The 22,207-nt window shown below is 39.9% G+C and overlaps 1 protein-coding gene across 1 annotated transcript; it reads right to left on the bottom strand.

Moving 5' to 3' along the window:
- Positions 1-296: 296 nt before the first annotated feature.
- On the bottom strand, positions 297-21,769 carry LIPM (lipase family member M). Its single transcript, XM_008152963.3, has 9 exons — positions 21,492-21,769; positions 18,816-18,933; positions 12,846-13,044; positions 11,874-11,983; positions 8,677-8,813; positions 8,391-8,537; positions 7,030-7,101; positions 5,717-5,788; positions 297-1,426 (listed from the first exon to the last, which is right to left on the bottom strand). The coding sequence occupies exons 1-9, from the start codon at positions 21,645-21,647 to the stop codon at positions 1,106-1,108; spliced, it is 1,332 nt and encodes a 443-aa protein (XP_008151185.2). The 5' UTR covers positions 21,648-21,769; the 3' UTR covers positions 297-1,105.
- Between the last annotated feature and the right edge of the window lie 438 nt (positions 21,770-22,207).

Genomic DNA, 22,207 nt, shown 5'->3' with positions numbered 1-22,207 from the left:
AGGCATGCAGGAGGCAGCTGATTAATGATTCTCTCTCATCATTGATGTTTCTATCTCTCCCTCTTCCTTCCTCTGTGAAATCAATGAAAATATATATTTTTAAAAATTGAGATATTGGTTCTAGAGTTTTGAAAAATTGTACTATTACTCATATATTTTATATCTGTCATATTTTACACTGTGTGAGAAGCAAACAATTTTTAAAAGAAATAACCAGATTATTTTTAATGAGCAGGGAAATTGTCTAACAGTAACTTTGTCAAGATCAAATGATAAAATACATGACAATTTGTTTTATTATGTTGCTGACATTATAAAATTTTCTTCTCAGCGTTTCATTTCTGGAGGCAGAAAGGTGGGTCATACATTTCTAGTCAAAAGGTCTTCTGCAACCCTCAAACAAGCTTGTACTAGAATTTAGGCACTAAAATACACATACATGCTTTATGCAGTGCATAATGCATTTATTGGAAAACTCATAAAAAATCTACAAAAGCATGATATTTGAGACTCAACTATACAACTTGGCCCTTTTGAAGATGCTTAAAATATATTTTATCCAGACTGTACATTGATTTTTTGGTTTTGGATTTATTTATTTATTTATTGTTAAAACAGCTTGGCTTTCTGAGGTAGTGTTGTGTTTCTATATCAGTAAGATGAAAATGTCTAATTTATTTTGTGAAAGTCAACAATAATCCAGAGATTCAAGACCTCTCTCTCATCCCAATTTTTCAGTTTACTTTATTCCCAAAATATGGCTTATAGAAAAATAAGTATATGTTTTAGGGAAGTTTACCGAAATGACATAGAGAATGTTTTGATAATTTCTAGCTCTCAAATAAAGCCTGCTCTTCAAGATGATAGACTATAATATCGCATGAAACCTATGTTCAGCTTATGAGCAGTTTAATTAACTAAAAAAAAAAAAAAGTTAATGTCAGTTTTAGTGCCAAATACAGGAAACCTGAAGGAATATATAGTAAACTTCCTCCCTCCTCCCCTTCTCCTCTTCCCTTCTACTGATAGGATAGGTTTTCAAGTCCTGAAATACTTAAAATCCTCTGTTCCTGGACCCCAGCCCCATTGTCCACAAGGTTTTTTCCTATGACTTGTCAGTATCAGATGCTTCACAGTCTGAGCCCACACGTTCCCTGCGAAAGTCTGGCTCACACGTTCCCTGGGAAAGGCTGGTCTCCTCCTCTTGCATCATGTGTATGATTTCATTGTACAGACGATGAGGAGCATCCAACCCCCAGATGAAGTCTATGTGCGCCCATTCGGGAATGTTCTTATGGTAGATGAGGTTGTTCAGTTCGGAGAGCAGTGTTTTCACGTCATCTGGATTTGAAAGCCAGTCCTGACCTCCAGTCCACATTGCTGTAGGGACCGTCATGTCTCCAACTTTGTACCTTACAGGAGTTGGCTAGAAAAAGAAAAGTTGTTAGCTGTAGATCACATTTGGACTTCCAAACTCATAATTTACATTCCAAATAAACATTCTAAATATGTGTTGTGATTAAAAAAAAAAAAAGTGCACAGGCATTGGAGCCAAGCAGATCTGCATTTAGAGTTTCTGTTCCAGCACCTACTTGAAGGTAAAATTACTGAACCTCAGTTTTTTTATCTGTGAAATGGGGATATCTGTAATCACTTACTAGGTGAATGAGAAAACATGTAAATTGCCTAGCACTTTAAGCATTACTTTTTAATTATTTTTCTCCCTATTAATAAATATTTTAAGCATAAATTACCTTTAAAAGATAACCACAAATGTTTCATGAGGCCAGAGTTAGAGATATTCTACAGAGAAAGTTGAGAGAATAGAACCTACTGGAAGGACTCTGCTCTGGGGCTGCACAGATATTTTCTATGATTATAGAAAGCCCTTAAAGCAGGCCCAGCCCTAGCTGGTTTAAGTCGGTGGATAGAGTGTCAGCCTATGGAATGTAGGGTCCCGGGTTTGATTCCAGTCAAGGGCACATGCCCAGGTTATGGGCTCGATCCCCAATAGGGAGCGTGCAGGAAGCAGCGGGTCAATGATTCTCTCTCATCATTGATGTTTCTCTCTCTCTCTCCCCCTCTACCTTCCTCTCTGAAATCAATAAAAAAAATATATTAAAAAAAGAAAGCAGGCCCAGCTTGACTGTCTCCAAAGACATGGGAAGTCAATGGCACTGGAACACAGGTAGTTTGAACCAAGGGAAGGTATAAATTAGATCCCTGCTCTAGTGCCCCATCACCCAAAGAAGGGTGTCTAGGAGTCTTAGCCCTTGAGAACTTAATTCTCTTATGCAAGCAGTGCTACGGAATCAGACTACCCGACTCAGCCCTTGAGGTTAATCAGCACCCAGAACTTTCCACAGGCATGCTGGGGCCCATTTCTTACTTGGAAAATCCACCCTGGGGCTGAGGTTCCAATCCAGGCTGTCCTTGTGCCATTTTGTGACTTTTTAAACGTTTGGAGTTATAGCCTGTGATGCTGTAATGTATAATAACAAATATATATTTGGTTTTCATCCCCATTTCTGGCACAGAGTCCTAAAATCCTTAGTTAAGGATCCTGAGATCAGATTATACTTGATTAGGGTAGGCCTAAGTCAAATGGCAAGTGTTCTTTGAAGAAAAGGTCAGGAGAGGAGAAAACCCTGTGAAGATGTAGGCAGAGGTTGAGAGAATGGAGTGATGCATCTGCAAACCAAGGAACACCATGAACTATAAGCAAGCACCAGAAGCTAGGAGGGAGGCATTAGGCATGGGGCAGATTTGCTGAGTCTCCAAAGAACCAACCCTGTCCAAACCCTGACTTTAGACTTCTGACCTCTAGAACTGGGAAAGAATAAATTTCTATTGTTTTAGTCACCGCCACAGCCTCTTGGGTTCAATCGCCAATGGCTAATGTTTTAATCAATCATACCTATGTAATGAAGCTTCCATAAAAACTCAGGAAGGACAGGGTTTGGAAAGCTTCCAACTTGGTGAACAAGTGGAAATGTGGGGAGAACTGTGCACTTGGAGAGGGCATAGAAGCTCTGTGCCCCTTCCCGTATACCTTGTCCTATGCATCTTTCCCAACTGGCTTATCATAATAAACTGAAGATCTAGTAACTAAAATGTTTTTCTGAGTTCTGTAAGCCAATCTAGCAAATTAATTGAGCCAGAGGGAGTTGTCATGGAAGCCTCTGATTTATATAGCCAGTTGGTCAGAAGTCCAGGTAACAACCTGGATTTGTGATTGGCATCGGAAGTGGGAGCGAGGCAGTCTCATAGGGTCCTAAGCCATAGGATCTGATTCTATCCCAGCATTGGGTAGAACTGTAGGAGATCTTGCTGGTGTTCAGGGAATTGCTTGTTGGTATGGGAAAACTTCCCAAACACAAACATCAGAATTTGATTATCAGAAACACCTTTTATAGCCTAACTTAGATATGAAAGGTTGGAACATTCTATGGAGCCAGTAATATATTTTTTAAATCATATTATAGGTGAAAAGACTGAATTGAATTCAGGCCCAGTGCTAAGGTTCTGTGATTCTGCAACACCATTGTGTGTGTGTGTGTGTATGTGTGTGTGTGTGTGTGTGTGTGTGTGTTTTATCTTCCTTCCCACCACCAGACCATTTTCTGGTGCCTACTTTGCACAAGTGATTTTTCTAGAACTCATAACATTAAATGTGAAAACTTAAAACTACTTTGGAACTGGAATGCTTTCTCTAAAAACATACTTTAAGAAAAGGTAAAGATAGAGCTAAAATTAAAAAAGGAACAGACCTTTGATAGAGAGTTTGCTATTCATGGGTATTGCACAGTCTGTCGAATTTCCTAGCCTTTTATATCTAGATTGATGTACCAAAATGGATATTACATATGATATGGTACTCTCAAAAATTTGCCTATGTCTATTCAGCTCCCTCCAGCTTTAAATTTGTATGGTCAATTCACACACAAGCTACTCATAATTTTCAGTGAAGATTTTATGCTCTGAAGAGTATAAAATCTACTTCTGATTCTACACAACATTTGTTTTTAATTTTATTCTATAGTATTGACTACACATTTCTTAGATAATGTGGTAGCATTTTAAAAATATTTTTTACTGCCTGGCTGGCTTGGCTCAGTGGTTGAGCATTGACCTATGAACCAGGAGGTCACAGTTTGATTCCCGGTCAGGACACATGCCTGGGTTACTGTCTCAATCCCCATTGTGGGGTATGCAGGAGGCAGCCGATCAATGATTCTCTCTCATCATTAATGTCTCTCTCTCTCTCTCTCTCTCTCTCTCTCTCTCTCTCTCTCTCTCTCTTTCTTCATCTCTTAAATCAATAAAAATATTTTTAAAATGGAAAGAAAATGTTTTTACTTGCAAATTACAGAATCATTATATGTGTGACCAGGGTGAACTTTTAAGAATGATCTAGTCCAATCTTTAAAGATAAAAGTCCTGAGGCCTGAAAAATCAAAGCGGCCTAGCCATGATCACACACGTTTATAGTGTAGAGGCAAGACTAACCCAGTAATCCTCATTCACCAATTAATGCTCTTTTTCTTTATGCAGCAAGGTTTTTAAATTGAGCTATAAGATTGTATTTTATTGTGAAATGGTTATCACAGTAAGTTTAATTAATATCCATCACAACACATAGTTACAAATATTTCTGTTTCTAATAAGAACTTTTAAGATCTACTCTCAGCAACTTTCATTATACTTTCTGACTTATTTATATTACTAGAGGCCCGGTGCATGAAAATTCATGCACTGGAGGGGGGCATCCCTCAGCCCAGCCTGCCCCCTCTCACAGTCTGGGAGCCCTCAGGGGTGGGAGGCGACCCGGCGATCAGGGGAAGGCGATGCCTCCATCACACCTCTGCTGCTGCCACTGCCAGCAGCGCAAGTCTAGGCCTGGCCCTGGTTATGTGTGCCTTGGGCTAACCCTGGGCTGCTGAGCAGTTGCCATCCGAGGCTTGCGTGCGCCTCGGGCTGGCCCTGGGGGGCTGGGAGGCTGAGGGGACTGGGGGACTCCGGAGGCAGGTGTGCAGAGCGGCTGGACCCGCCTGGGGGTGGGCCTGCCCGTGTCCTGCGCCTGCCACTGTGGCGGGGCTGAGGGGACTGGGTGCTGCCATCTTGTGGCTGTGGGCGCCGCCATATTTGAGGGAGTGGCAGTCAATTAGCATATTCCCTCCTTATTGGCTATGGGCACCACCATCTTTGTGAGGGCATGACAGTCAATTAGCATATTCCCTCTTTATTAGATAGGATAACTGAAGTTTGTACCTTTTGACCCCCTTCACCCATTTCCCACCCAACCCCTCACCCCTGTCTCTGGCAACCACAGATAAATGGTCTTTGTATTATACTATAAAAACAACCTCACTCCTGCCATCTTCATTGGTGATTTTTGGGTTTCTTATCAAAAAAGGATTCTTGTAGTAGTAGCCACCAGAGACCACACTCTTCCCTTCACTAAATGCACTCCGCCTTGCTCCTACGAAGCCCAGGGCCCCCTTCATGGAAGCAGCCTCTCAAAGAAGTTCTCCTACTGCATTGTGAAGGCAGCAGGCCTTGTGGCCAAGCTGTGAACGTCCCCATTTTCAAATGGAGTCAAACCCCGACTTTTATGTTCCATGCCCATACTCGTATTTTATCCCCATCTCTACAGTAAACTGCCATTAGACCTTCCCGGTCGTGCACTTATAAAGGGTGGTATTGGTTTTCTTACCTGATTGCCTTTCTCCAGATTTTTAGTCTCGCTCCCCCAGTCAAAAGCCCGGAGTTCCCCAGAATTCGCTGCCTAAAAGGGAACAAAAATGTACATGGCGTTCAAATATATTGCTGGAAAAGAGTGGGAGGAAGGGTGGAAATGTGCTCCCAAGTCTGCAATTGTGCGGGAAGCAGAGAGCAGAGACTGTTCAGCGTTAAGATAATCTTCAGGGAAGTACAAAGGCAAGAGGAAGACCCTTTCGGGAGAAAATGTATGTACTGCAGACATACTTGGCCACCATGTCATACAACTCCACCATGTCATACAACCCCATAGAAGCCTACATGGATGGTATCTGTACAACTTTGTAGGCTACAAGGGGAAAGCTCTCCCTTGCGACTGCGACAAGGTGACTGACACTCAATACAATTCAGAATTCTTTAGTTTTAATTATAAAATGTTTCTCTCCTCTCTCGCAAATATAACAACTGTACAAGAACAATTTCACTAGACTCTAAGTTGATACAAAAACAGAAAGCAGATAGGGCCAATATTTATGATATATAGATGCCATCACTACTCTTAAAACTCTCTGCTTGAGTTAACCTTTTGCACTCGGATGTCGAGTGTGACTCGACAAAGTTAGCAACGGTAGCAGGAATCTAGAAAAAAGCAAGCGAGTGCAAAGGGTTAAGAGCCCCCCCCCCTTTTTTTTTAACAAAGTGGTATTTTTAATACATGAGAACCCAAGGTTAGTTATGCTCTAGCTCTGTCCTTATATCCACCCTTATTTCCACAATCAATCAGGGTCACTCCATAGTATCATCTACAATGAACAATATTATTAGGTTCAGTGCTTCTTCATTGGTGAAAGAATCATTCGCATGCACGTTGTCCTTGAATCCATTCTGAATGTCTTACTTCAGCTCTGCCTTCTTTAGTTCATGTGACTGGTGATCAAGACTTGCCCTCCTGTGTTGCAGGTTAGTCTTTCCCTCCTGTGAGGCCTCTTTGGGTAATTAGTTCCTGCCTTACACTTTTGTTACTACTTGACCTGCTGCTGGAAGAGCCTCTAATTATCTTCTCCAACCTCATTTTGAGGTGGAGAGAGAGAGAGAAAGGTCTCAATGGGACCATCTGACCTCACAGTTTTAAGGTCCACTAAAGACGTCTGTGGGCCAATCCTTCCCTCCCATCTCCTGAAAAGTTTCAATGTTCTAGATTACATTTCATCTCATAACAAATAGGAAATAACCCCTGGTTTATCAAAAGGGCACTCTTTCCCACAGATACTTACTTAGGGAAAACGACAAATTCAACATCATTCCTACCTGGCTCCAGTGCAGGATATTTTGCACAGATGTTCCAGCAGGAGAATGAGCGACATACACATTTGCTCGGCTCTGTAACAAGGCAGGAGTGGTTTGTGGGACATGGAAAAACTCATAAGACATGCGCTTTGTCAAGATCAAATCTCCCATGTGTCAGACTAAGAAATGGGACCATCATTAAATTATCAGCACTTATCTATGAAACAGTAATATGCACATAAATAAACATGCCACTAAATGTATTCCTGAGCACCTATATTTTTCATCTGAGGATGGCTTCTCAGTAGATACCTGAACTCATTTTTTTAAAAAATATTATACAGTAATTAAGGATGAAGACTCCAGAACAGGCCTATATTCAAATCCTAGCTCTGCCATTTAAATTTTAGGTGGATATGGGAATAATTTAATCCACTAAATCTCAGGATACTGATTTGCATAGTGGGAAATTATAATATCTGTCTCATAGGATTGTTAGCCTGGCACATAATAAATGTTTATTAAATGGTAGCTATTAATCATATTATTTTAAACAAAGAATTAAAAGACTTGAGGAATTAAAGATGTGTTCTTCCAGCTGCCAGCTGGTAGCCCTCTACTGTGGGGCCTCCTTGGGGGGTTGTCCCAGGTGCAGAGAGCTGTATTGCCCAATGCATCACCTAGTATTGGTGTCATCTGCATTAAATGACTGGCTGATATGGGGGTATAAACACTCAGCCCTCTCACCCCACTTGGGAGAGCTCTGAAGGGTCATCCCATCTTCACAAATCCCTGTAGGATCACCAGAGGTTCCCATTAAGGGTATGTCACAGTTTTTTATTTTTTTCTGTCTTCCATCTACCCAATCCTGTTTCACTCCCTTCTCTAGGTGTTATCCCAAGCACATAACCCAAAATCCCTCTACCCACTAATCTCCATCTCAGAGTTTGCTTCCTGGGAACCCACACTATGTCACCTTCCAACTTGTAGCTCTACCTAAGCCAAATTGAAACTCCCAGACATCTTATCAAAGGGCCAGAAGGACCCAAGTAGAAAAGAAGAGGTAGATACTGCATGGCGATTCTTTCTTTTCACTAGTGGGTTCTAATCACTTTTTTAATCTGCTAATTCAATGCATAAAGCTGCTTTCATATCACTTCCATCTATAATCTGTGAAGTTTATATCTAGCAATGTCCTTATGTTAACCTGATCTCAATCCATGTTAAAGCATTTCTCACATATTAGTGTATTTGGAGAAAACTGAATTACTAAGATTACATTTTTCTAAGTCTTTACTGGCAATAGCTCATCTTCAAGGAGTGAGACTAGTGACTTCTAGCTTTGCTTTGGGAAACTGAGAGTGTACTAGGTTCTCACTTACGATGTTCATGTTTTTTGTGTTAAAGCCTCCCAGAAGTAAAATGATGCTGCTACAAATCTGATCAATAATCATCTGACCACAAAGGTAAATATAAAACTGGCGGAGGAATCTGGTCTGGTACAGGAATTCTTTCCGGCCAAACAATCCCTGTAAAAATAGGAAACAAAATAGTAGTCATTACATCATAGTAAAAAATAAGTGCGTCTAATTGAAAAGGGTAAATCTTACCTTATTGGGTGGGAAGACTCTTCTATATAGACAAGAAATTTTCTGAGGAGCCACATACCTTGATCATCATATCTGGCAGCAACAAAAATTTGGTCCCAGGGCTTCTCGCATGTTTAATAGTAGCTATGGGTGCTAAAGCAAAATACAGTTTTATTTTCTGAGCCAGCTCTGGCATGGTGGAAAACGCAATAAAGCCTGCAAGAAAAGGAATATATCAGCGTGGATACTGAATATCCCCAAACTCATAAAATGCATATTTACTTTTGTCAAGATATTTCAGTAATTACTTGTGATTGTGTCTTAACTCTCCCGTGAAGTGATAAGATCATTGAGGGGGAAATGCCATATTTTCTGGTGTATAAGATGACTGGGTGTATAGAAGATTTTTCTGGGTTAAAAAGTCATCTTATACGCCGGAAAATACGGTAACAACAGCAGGAAAAACGCTTTTGTGTTTCTTCTGACATCTACTTATTTGATGTCCAGGAGTAGGTTCTCATTGAATTGGTGAATTTAATTATTGAGTATAATAATGTGGACTTTGTGAAAAAAAAATATATATACACTGAGTAGCCAGATTATTATGATCTCTGAAAGCATAATAATCTGGCTACTCAGTGTATATCCTATATAATAAAAGACTAATATGCAAATCGTCCCCTCGACCAGGAGTTCGACCAGCAGGCAGGCTGGCCAACTGCCCATGTCCCCTCCCCTTGGCCAGGCTGGCCAGACTCCACCCATGCACAAATTCATGCACCGGGCCTCTATATATATATATATATATATACATACACATACACACACACACACACACACACTGAGTGGCCAGATTAGTATTTATATTATTATTATCAACTAGAGGCCCAGTGCATGATTTAATCATGCACCTGGTGCACCAGCTGGCTGGCTGTCCGCTGGTGCACCAGGCCTTTAGAAAGCCTCCGGCGCAGCCATGGCGCAGACGCTGGCCCAATCAGCTACCCCGGCCACCCTGAGTCCCGCCCCCTGCGCCTCCTGCTGGCCCAATCGTGGGCGTAGTGGAGTGATGGTAATTTACATATTACCATTTCATTATGTAGGATAATAATCTGGCCACTCAGTAGATATATATATATATATATATATATATATATATATATATATATATATATTTAGAGAGAGAGAGAGAGAGAGAGAGGGAGAGGTAACTATATGCTATACACTTTGCTTATGATTTTCATGGTTCTTACTTCATTTAATTCAAATCTCTACAGTGAAAAAAAATAAGAAAAAGTGCCTTGTTTATTGATAACAAGCATGTTCTGTAAAATAATGGGTATAGCAAGTTTTTGCTGGGGTTTTTGTTGATTCCCTAATTGTTCTGGAACCCAAATTGTAATGTAATGTAGTAGACAAGTGTCTAGTGAACTGGATTCCAACTCTTATTTTTGCCATAAACTTGGTATGGAACACTACTTAAGTCAGTCTGTGCCTCAGTTTCTATACTTACAAAATAGAGCCCAATTTCCCAAATTACCACTGCACAGGGCTAATCTCTGTAGAACTTTTGGGAGAAAAAAAAGCTATTATATAAATTCAGGGCATGGTCACTATATTTGAAATACTATGTGTCTATTTCAAAAGAGCATGTACACTCTCTGTCTAGGCTGATGTTTGCAGGTTGTGGGGAAGGAGGCTGGGTAGAAAAAAACAACGTAAAATCACATGACTTCTGTCTAGTTCCCAGGAGGTGAGTGAGTATTAAGAAAGACTGATTCCTTCCCTTCTTTTCTCTGTACATGATTAGTTTGCCAGCCACATGCAAAGGCAGGCAGAAGAGTGACCTGGTATTAGCTCTTGCTCTCCCAACTGGACCATCAGTAGCACTGGGTTGAAAATACTTTCGAATACATTCCTGTATTCCAGCTTAATTCTGACTATATAAACTTAATTCCTCAAATGTCAAGAGTTGGGAACTCTGGATAACTTCTCCCATCAATTCCTCTCTTTATGTAAAGCAAGTTCAAGTTTTCCGCATTAATAGCTCCGTGGTTGACTAATAGAATCGTCCTGTGCTTTTTTGGCCACCTCCTTCTTCTCAGAGTAGCATTTAACCTCATCATTAGCACCTTTGTCTTCGTGTCACGTTGAACAATTTAGTATAGGGAAAATGTTTTAAGACCCCTGGAAATGAGAGTAGGAGCAGGCATAGCATTTTACCTTTCTGTGAAGTACATGGTGAGACATAGCATCCTTAGGATCAGCTAATGTTATTGAAAAAAACAGGAAGTACAATGTGAAAGTCAGTCTCCTTTTATTCACTAGAGTATCAGTTAAAATGAACCAACTGAATGTGCGCCCTGAGTTTCCATTGAGTGTTCACCTCTCTCAGAATCCCTTGCACGGGTGATGCACGGCTGCCTCTGGAGTGCCTTTGGCTCAGAGACCTTCTCAGCCCCCTCTAGAGAGCCTTCTTCCCATGGCACACACTCTGCCTCTGCTGATCTTCCTTCATTGTAATCTAAGCCAACCACATTTTTTTCCTGTTGACTTTGGTCTAATAAAGGGCCAGGATAGCCAGCCTCTACTCCCATATGTATCCTCTGGGGCCATGAGTTAAGGTTTCTCACAAATTCATCAAAAACAAAAGGACACCAGCACGTAATTGCAGACACTGCCATTAGAAGAGGAAAAAAGAGAGAGAGAGAGAGAGAGAGAGAGAGAGAGAGAGAGAGAGAGAGAGAGAGAGAGACTGGAGTAAACTCCTGCAGCAGTTCTGTGTATAGTATGATGGCAATGCTTTGTGTCTATTGATTGCCTGTTATGTGCCAGGCACTGGAAACTATGTTTCATTCATTCAGTGCTTTTACTGAGTGCACACTATGGGCCAGGAACTGCTCTCACAGCTGTTTGAGACGAAAGCCTTGCTTCACAGAGCTTATATCAATCACCTCTAACACCCCTAAGAGGGAGCTATAATCCCCATTTTATAGATAAGGAAACTGAGGCCAGAGGGATTAAATAATTTGCTCAGTGACATTTACCTAAAAGGTGGTAGAGCCAACATTTGAATACATATTTATCTGACTCCTACTCTACTTACTCTACCTGAAGCCTCCCTCAATTTCATACCCATTTCCTGTCGCTCTTAAGAGTCGCTGAAGAGAATAAGGCCAGATGAGTGAAGTGTGAGATGACTTATCCCAGGCATAGCTGTACACCATATGCTCACATTTCTTCTGAGTATACAAACCTGTTTTCCTTTGAACCTACCCATAGTGGTGCCCTGTGAATAGCCGACATAATAGATCTTTTCCTGGCCCGTTTTCTGCAAAATAAAGTTTATGACTGCAGGAAGGTCAAACCTAGCCATCTCATCATAACTACAAGAGGAAAAGACAAAGTTATACGAAAAGTTATAATCAGAAACAAACAAAAACAGCCCCGGAGTTTATAAACAAACCCCTGAGTTGTCAGTCCCAAGAACTTGTTACTGTGTCCCTCACAACACTCAGTTTGGACTTGTTTCAAACCTGTGATGCCTGGGTGCCTCAGAAATCACAGGTTGTCAGAAAACTGCTATTTTCTACAGATGTTACAGAGCAATAATCATCTTCAATGAATATTTACTGAGCACAAGACCTGCCTCCCTAGGAGAGATGTCCTGTTGTTCTGTTAAGAGAACAGCAGATGGTCATGCAGATTCACTTATATGTAAAGTATTAATGATGCTATGGGGCCCTTCCCTGATGAAATAGATAAAAAGCAGGTTGAATGTCCATAGGAAATTTAAATAAAAATACTAAAAATCTTTTGTAAGAGTGTAAGAAATGTGTTAATTGAATTGATAGTCCCTAAGGCTTAATATTTTCCTTATATCTTTAATGTTGTCTGATCTCATCTCCTCCTGGGGGTACTAGTCCGTGTCATAACTCACAGAAGAGTTAGTCCCAGGACATCCATCGATAAGGAAATGGACATACACTTCTCTCGTGCCAATCTCGATCACCTGACACCACCCACCATTCTCACCCCACTCACCAGACCCAGTCTTCTTAAGGAATGTAATTTCCCCCAATACTTTCCCCAAAGAATCACTAGTCAATCAAGACAATTGAGGGCTATCATATTAGGATATTGATGAGCCAACCAAAGTAAATTTTCCAAATACTAGACGTTATAATTTTTCACCCAGTTCTTCTAAAGACATCCATGTCCACCTCCTCTCTCAAGATTTTCATCTACCTGAAAGCCCAGAACTCATCTTGGTCTATGGAGAGGGTCTTGTGTTTCCGAGACCAGGTGTTTCCCCTGCTGTTCCCCAGCCACACGTCGAAACCAGCATCTGCCAGAATGAAGCCCAGGCTGTTGTTGGGCAGGTTGGAAATCCAGTTGCTAGCATCTCCAAGCAGGCCATGCTGCAGTAACACCACAGGCCTGGAACCTACAAAAAAAAAAAAAAAAAAAAAAAAGAGAGAGAGAATTTCAACAGTGGGAAATGTTCTCTACCCTTCTTGTTATCCCCTACTGTGCAAAGGCTTTCAAGTGAGACAAACCTGTGTTTAATTGTTGATTCAGCTGCTTGCTAGCTTGGTCAGTTACTTAACCTTTATGTGTCTTGATTTCTTCATCAGAAAAGAAGAATTTTTGTTATGATTAAATGAAATTGTGCACAAGGAGCAGATGGCACAATGTATGGCACAAAGAATCAAAGCTCATCTCCCACTGTTGTTTTTGTTTGTTTTTTAATCCTCACCCAGGGATATTTTCCCATTGATTATTAGAGAGTGGAAGAGAGAGGGAAACACGGAGAGAAATGTTGATGTGAGAGAACCACATTGATTGGTTGCCTCCTGCATGAGCCCCGACCAGGGCCTGGGCCAGGGAGGAGCCTGCAATGAGGTATGTGCCCTTGACTGGAATTGAACCTGGGACCCTTTGGTCTGCAGGCCAATGCTTTTCCATTGTTGTTTTTGTATAGTTATTATTACTAGACTTGTCTGGGCACCTGAGAGGATACTGAAGTGCTCCAGGAGCTGGTATAATATAATGATTAAGATAATTATATATAACTAGAGGCCAGGTGCACAAAATTCGTGCACTGGGGTGTGTGTCCCTCAGCCCAGTCTGCACCCTCTCACAATCCAGGACTGCTGGCTCCCAACTGCTCACCTGCCTGCCTTCCTGATTGCCCCTAACTGCTTCTGCCTGCCAGCCTGATCACCCCCTAACCACTCCCCTGCCAGCCTTATTGATGCCTAACTGCTCCCCTGCCAGCCTGTTTGTCCCTAACTGTCCTCCCCTGCAGGCCTGGTCACCTCTAACTGCCCTCCCCTGCAGGCCTGGTCCCTCCCAACTGCCCTCCCCTGCTGGCCTGATCGCCCACAACTGCCCTCCCTTGCAGGCCTGATCCCTCCCAACTGCCCTCCCCTGCTGGCCATCTTGTGGCGGCCATCTTGTGTCCACATGGGGGCAGCCATCTTTGACCACATAGGGGCAGCAATCTTGTGTGTTGGAGTGATGGTCAATTTGCATATTACTCTTTTATTAGATAGGATAATCATAACTATTACAAATTAATAAGAATAAAAAATTGGTTGTTATATATTTATACTATCCATACATTATAATATGTTACTATATTATATAATATATAATATGACAAATGTATAATTATACATAATTACATATGTATATATATATATTAATGTTATAATAAAATAATTATATAGCCCTAGCCAGTTTGGCTCAGTGGATAGAACGTTGGCCTGTGGACTGAAAGGTCCCAGGTTCGAGTCCCGTCAAGGGCATGTACCTTGGTTGTGGGCACATCCCCAGTAGGGGGGCGTGCAGGAGGCAGCTGATTGATGTTTCTCTCTCATCGATGTTTCTAATGCTCTATCCCTCTCCCTTCCTCTCTGTAAAAAATCAATAAAATATATTAAAAAATAATTATATAAATACTAGATGTAATTATTGATATTATGACATTAATTATACACACATATAAATATACACATATATAACATAAATATATTATATATTCTAATGTATTAATATTGTACTGTATATAAGTATATGTTATTTATAATTATTTATATTCTAATATTAATATATACAAATATATGCATATTCTATATGTGTAATGGTTTAATGGTTATGGGTGCTTCATGTCTAAAGAACCCACAAGCCAGCATGAAGGATCTCCCAATGTTTAAATATGGAAAAATTTGAGCATCAAAATAAATGATAGTAATAAATTATATCCTATTGTATAAATTGAGTATGCATGACTCAATATTGATATCAGTGAAATGAATAAACAAAGAATTAGGGGAGAAGTAAAGGCTCTTATTTACAATATAATTTCAATAAATATAGAAAGATTGATGGCATTATAAAATCATCAATGGATGCTAAAATTAGTGAATAAAGTTTGAAGAGATACAGGATATTTACATATCCTGAAAGTATCTCTTACACATTCATCTATTGGCTATAATTTAAATGAAAATTCATGACTCCAGGGAATGTTCAAAACTCTTAAAAAATGTCAAGGTCAAAAATACCAAAGAAAACCTGAGGAATTTTTTCAGCTTAGAAAGGAGACAAAAAGACAACTAAATATAGTGGATGATACTGGATTGGGGGAGGGGAGGATAGAAATGACTTTGGCACAATTGACAAAATTTGAACATGGACTATGGATTAGATACTAATATCAATCAGTGTTAGTTTCCTAATTTTAATAAATGCATGAGTGAGGGGGATCAGGATATTTTCCTTACCCCCTCCAAATATGTCACTTTGGAATAGGATTTACTTTGTGCTGAAGGCATTTGAGTTACTGAAATTCCTTGTCTGCCTAAAAACAGAGCCTCTTAAAAGAATTCAATTGTCATAAATTCCTTGCCCTGAAGCAACTCTAATCTTCTCTTTTTAGAAAAGGAGAAATTAGCACTACCACCGGACAAACATTCTCACACGCTATCTTATCTGACATCTATTTTCCAGAGGGCCATTTATCTTACCAAAAAGTCATTTGCTTTTCTACAAGTGCTCTTTATCCTTCTCCCTTTTCTCTCCTGAGTTAGGTATATAGACCCCAAAAATCTAACCACCCTTTTGAGTTACTCAACTCTGAATGCTCCCATATGCATGTGGGATACCGCTGCTAATAAACTCCCACTTGTTTTTCTCTTGTTCATCAGTCTTACGTTAGGCTAATAGAACCTAAAATGAGTAGGAGGAAAAGTTATTTTTCCCTCCACAATATTAAGAAATATTAGGGAGTAATAGGCATGATGTCTCAAAGTTAATGTCAAAGATATTTGACAGAAAAGAAGTATGTGGCGGCAAAATGTAATTCAAAATTGGTAAATCAGGGTAAAGGGTATAGGGTAATTCCTTGTACACTTTTTGAAAACTTTTTGTAAATTTGAAATTATATTAAAATACAGTGTATAAGAATATCAGTAGGCGATAAAGGATTAAGGCATTAGAATTCTAACACGTTAAATAAATTAAGGTAAGCATCGTTTTTTTACATTAGAAAGTTATACTGAAAGATAATCAAATGCTGCATCTTTCAAGGGCAAACATCATGCTCTCAATGGGGCTTAGAAGAGTGAGATCAGATCGTGAATGTAATATCTGCACCATAGTACCTGTTTTAGAGGAAGATAAGAGAAGCTTTGCTGCTGTTGTTATTAGTGCTATAATTTTCAAAGGCAGTTGTTATTCTCAGAGCTTCAGTGTCCTAGTTAACATAACAATACAACATCTACCTCACTGTGTTGCGGGTTCATTGAGGTACTGTGCGTTAAGCAGTCAGCATGCCACCTGACCTCACCAGATGGTAGATCCTGTTAGTACTGAACTGATTCCAAGTGCAGTCTCGCTATAGACAGAGGCCTTTCACAACAAACTTTATGAATTCCATTTGCCTCATTTTATTCCTCTGGGGAAAGAACATGAGGGCCTATACAGGGCCGGGAGAACGAAACTGAGTTACTTCAGGTTTTCCTTTTAGGTCTGGTCATTGAGTTCATCCTCTAGCCCTCAAGGAGGTGACCTCAATATGATGAGATCAAACCAAGGAGGATCAATGCTGTCCTTTGAAATCTTTAGGACATTTCCCATGGCTGGGGCCAGGTTGGCCCTACCTGGCAGAAGTTCGTACTCGTGGTTCATCTAGTGAGAGAACTGACTTATAAATGATCAGCATCATTTCAAACATTCCCTGGAGTCATGAATTTTCATTTAAATTATAGCCAATAGGTGAATGTGTAAGGGCTACTCTTTTAAAAAGCTGTCATTTTTTTAGGATGGCCCGGCCCCAGCCTATTTTCTTTTTTGATGTAAATATTTGAAAGAAGGAAGGTTTTTAAAAGGCTTTTGTCACAAGCTTATGGACATCTTTCAGTTGTTTTCAGTATGAATTTCATTGGCCCTCTTTTTGAAGAGATGTTGAGGAATCTTGCTTTCCTTTAAGGCTGGGAGATTTCCTCTGTTTAGAGGCCAATGGAAGCTGCAGGAACAACATCAGCCACCAGAGGGGAGTATTCTTCAGCAACTGGACCAAAAAGGCTGACACCTTGAACACCAAGCTCTTCCTTGGGCCATGAGTGAACAATGTAAATGAACACGAGGCAAGAAAACAAGTTGCCATGAATGGGAGCTGCAGGCGTCTCCCCTGAGCTTAGGATCTGCCACAGTCACTTGATGGCTTGGCACAGCCGTGCCTTGCTTACCCTCAAGGATTTGTGGGGTTAGTGAAAAGTTATCTGTGTCTCCAGGTTATTCATTTATTTATATAAAATCAATGTATTCATTCCACAGATATACTTATTGGCATCTACAATGTGGTTAGCATTCTTTTAGGTACTGGTGATAGCCTTAAACAAAGTAGATAAAGTTTCGGCTCCCGATGAATTTATATTCTGGTTGGGGGGAGATAGATAAATAAGCAAATATCTGCATATCAGGTGGTGTTAAGTGCTATACGAAAATTTAAGCAGGATACGGGTCTAGCCCTCAATAGGTGGCAAGGGATTGCTATATTGACTAGGGTGGTCAGGTGACTAGGGTCTGAAAGAAGGGCCAGTGCAAACCTGTCGATATCTGATGAAATAGGGTTCCACAGGGAGAACTGTAAGTTCAAAGGCACTGAGGTGAGAACATGCTGGACATATGTAAGGTACAGCTGAGCAGCTGGTACTTTTTCTAAAAGCTGGTTTACAAAAGGCTGCACAAGTGTAAATTAGAATAAAACAGAACCCAGAGTTTCTTTACAACCAAAGGCCTGTAGCATTGGCCCAGCTTTTTCTGGTCCTAGTTAAGAACATGGGCTATGGTGTCCGACAGATCTTTATTTGAGTGCAGGTTTTGCAACATACTAGCAAGTACTAGCATAGACTAGCAAATTACTTAACCCCTATGTGAGTGGCAATTTCTTAGAATGATTGTGAAAGCTACATAAGACCAATGTAAACAAAGCACTTAGCATTTTACCTGGTATACAGAAAGAACACAATGAGAAGTTACATCAACTGTACTGATGATAGATAGTGTGGCTGTTCATTTATTTATATTCATTTATATAAACATAGAGCTATAATATGAAACATAGAGCTATAATATGAAAAAGAAAAGAGCCAAATAGAGATGAATGATGGGCACAATTTAATGAGTAATGAAGGTGAACTTTTGAAAGCCAGCAAGTGCTGAAAATCCCTATGCAAAAAAAGGTACATGTACCAAAGATGTAAAATGTACATAAAGTGCCTGATTCTTAAAAAGACCTCAGTGAAAATATGGGCAACATCTTAGTTATTTAAAATGCTATTTGGTTGAGGAATATGGAGGGTTCAGGGGGCGTTGGTCTGGTCTTTTCAAGAAAACATTAACGGATATTCTAGAATATCTATGTAGGAGGGGGTTGGAAAATGTGTTAACCGCTAGAAGAGATCAAGATATAGACTTTTCTTGAAGTGTTTTTCATTTTTTTGAAAAGTAAACACTATGTTTATTTGGGATAATCGGAGATGGCATGGTGGTGATGGAGATTTTGGGGAAACTAAAGTCATATTTTGGCCTGAACAATGGGCCCAGTCAGTACCAATAACCCAGACTCCCTTTTACACGATCATATTACAAGGAAATCATTACTGTAGGGAACACTGCCATGCTGGGGTGACACAGGGTAAACCATACCTGTCTTCTTAGGTTGCAATAGGCCTTGAGGAATTCTGTTAACAGAAAGGATATACCCATCTTCTGTTGTGACTTCATACTCCGCACAGGGATAGCCTTGATGTTGGATGATTTCACTCTACAGAAAAAGCACAATTTCTTTTGAGTTCTGTTCTGCAAGGCTATATTCTCAATTACCCCAGAGTAAAAAGTCGATTTCTTGATGCTGGAAGGCATAAACAATAAAACTCCTTTACTTTAGCTAATCATGTTATCTCAGGAACATTGGCCAGTGCTCTGCTGTTCTTTCCGGACCAGAACACTGATTCCAAAACCTGGGTGTGCATCAGAATCATCTGGGTCACTTAAACCTGCAGGTTCCCGGGCTGGCCCTGGGTTAGGGATCAGGTAATTCTAAGGCAGTCAGCGAGGCACTTGTCTTATGAGAACACCTGGGCCATGCATTTCCTCAGTTTCTTTTCATCTTTAAAACCACAGTCTGGAAAAAAAAATGGTTTTCACCTGAAATCTGAAAGATAAATAGGAGATACTTGAAAGGGTGGGAGTGATGTTTAATTATTATAGTTGCCAATGCTCATTTAGTACCTACTATATGCCAGGTAACTCAGTTAGTTATACGTACATGATCTTTTTACATTTCTTGCAATAGTTCCATGGAGTAGAAATCATTGGTATACCTAATTCACAAATGAATAAACTGAAGCATAGGGATAGGTTAAATAAACTTCTTAAAATCATATAGCTAGTTTGTGTTTTAGTGTTAGGGCCAGGACTAAAACTCACGCAATGGGACTGTAGAGTCTTTCTCTTAACTAGGATGCCCGTTTGCCTTCTATACTACAGTGGACTTTTGGTACCTGACTTTCTCCTTTTTTATTCCTCTTAAAGCAACAGCTCTTAGAAATAACTCCCTCCTTCTCTAGATGATGACAATGGGCAAGAGCAGTGAGAATACTTTAGATCTCTGCAGCTTCATATTTAGAAAAACTTTCCTAAATTGCCTAGGTTAGGCAATGTTTTCTTTTTTGATTTCACTATTCTTGTAATTAGTAATGGAGTGTCTCCCTTCCCTACTTGGATTGTAAGCTTCATGAAGTAAGGGCTTTGGTATTCTTCGATCTCTGTAATCTCACAGTATCCAGGGCCTAATAGGTGTTCAGTTAACACTAAGAAAATACATAAATAAAGTCAATTTTATACCAAAATATAGGATAGATTATAGGCACATAAATCTGTCTAGAGTCAAACCCATTCAGACTCTGCACCACATTAATCTATTTCATTTACTTTATACCGGCAATCATTTGAATTTCCTATTTTACTTTGCCTCTCTATGCATAACTGCTCAATGCCAGAGCATTAGTCTTAGGGCTCCTGAAGCTCCAACAGGGTGCAGGGGCTGTGCACACACAGTGGGTGAGGCTCAGGGAGATCACCCTGCCGATAGCTAAAGAGATTCCTTCCACCCAGTAACCCAGAGGAATTTTTGTGGGACCTTCTCAGGGCCAGAAGATGGCTCCTAAGGACCTACACCAATTTGCTAACTCTCTGGACAAATCACCAAAAGACAGTCAACCTTTGGAATGATCAAAAGAAACCTGATATTTGGCATCATGTAGATTCAAAAGATTTCTATGACCTGTCAGAGTTATAGAATCCATTCAGAGGCTTCTGTAAAAAGGGTCTTAAATCTGTATTTAAACATGTTAAATCTATGAGAAATTTATGGATTGTGAACACTACACACAATCATCTCACTCACCTGGAGGTAGCCTCTACTGCTCACCCAGGAGGGTTTATTGCATACTGGTTATAATTATGTGTTTGGGCAGGCCTGCTTAAAATTATAGCTCTACCACCTCCTGATAATGTGGCCTAATTTAAGTTGCTTAACTTCCTCAATCTCAGTTCCTTGATTTGAAAAATAGGGATGTTCATATCTACTGGAAGGGCAGTGAAGATTAAGTGAAATTAGCATTTCTGCAGGTTTTATTACAATATCTTCTATGCGATAAATGTTACCATATGGCAGACAATGTTAAAACTCAACTAATAATTTGAAAGTAGGCAAAAAAAAAAAATGATCTGAGATACCACATCATTCATGAATTTTACTCACAGGAGGCCTTCTCTAGCAATCATTAGGGTTGATTTATTTATTGTCTGTCAACAGGATAACAAGACTATATTAGAATGGTGAAGGGTGCCACTAGAAGTGGGTGCCCTAATAGTAAGAAGCGAGGGATAATACTTTTATAATACAGTATTATAGTTGCCAATGCTCATTTAGTACTAATTAAAGTAGAAAAAGGATGTAAAACACAGACAAAATGAAAATAACGGAGGGTCTGGGCTTGGCCTAAGATACTGCAATGATTTCTCTGCTCATAGAATGAATCTAAGAATTCAAGAGAAAGTCCAATTGTCTTTCAAGTCCAAAAGGACTAAGTCACCCACCCAAGTTTATTGAATTTGTTTGACAAGAACCCAGTCTACTCACACCCAGTTTAGCAGTTTAGCACTTTACCGTATAATATGCTAATTTATGATTACTCTGCTAGCAAAAATCACCACCCTATATAAATATAGCACATAATGCAGATAATACATAGATGTAAACAGGAACATGTAAGGCACCCCATTCCCCCTAAGACATGATGGAAAACCCAAACTTACAATGTTCATGAACGCTTCGGGGTCCACATCTTTAGTCGGCATACGTACTGAATTCACATTCCTTTGGAACAAGTACGCCACCAGCAACAGAAGCCACATCTCCGTTCTGCGTGAAACAGCCATTCTCTTGACAAGACTTTTGACATGGTCCAACATCTGCCTTTATGTTTTCCTGGCAATAAAGAACTAATTCTAAAGTCAGAAGGGTCTGTAGGTTTAAAAACACATATTTTCCAGCTGTAATTCCTTCCCAAAATTCTGGAGCAAATTAAATAAGCTCAGTTGATAGGAATGAAAGAACACAAAGCCGGAATGGAAACATTGTCTAGGATGTCCCAATACCATCTGGCTCCTCCCACTCGCTCACATAATTTGCAGTCACCAATCCCTTAATTTGAAGGCGTGTAGAACTTTCTTTGATGCAACCTGGAGTTCTGTGCATAGGATACAGCCCATAAAATCCATGTTCTTCACTGCCAGGTAATAAGGACCATAAGGAGCATCTTTTTCTTTTTTTCTTCCTTCGATAGGTAAAAAGATACAGTCTACAGAAAATATTATAAATTCCTATAATCACATCCTAAAGCTTTAATAATTACTATCCTTTGATTGATGATCAATGTAGTAATAAATATTTTGATTTAATATGTCAAAAAGTTTTAGGACATTTTCTATTTTTAGTGATGGGTGAGAACATTGGTTGAAAGAAAATAAAT

The sequence above is a fragment of the Eptesicus fuscus genome, chromosome 17, assembly GCF_027574615.1.
Source record: "Eptesicus fuscus isolate TK198812 chromosome 17, DD_ASM_mEF_20220401, whole genome shotgun sequence".
Classification (NCBI taxonomy): Eukaryota; Metazoa; Chordata; class Mammalia; order Chiroptera; family Vespertilionidae; genus Eptesicus; species Eptesicus fuscus.
The sequence above is the reverse complement of the archived record's forward strand: the minus strand, read 5'-3'. Positions and strand labels throughout refer to the sequence as shown.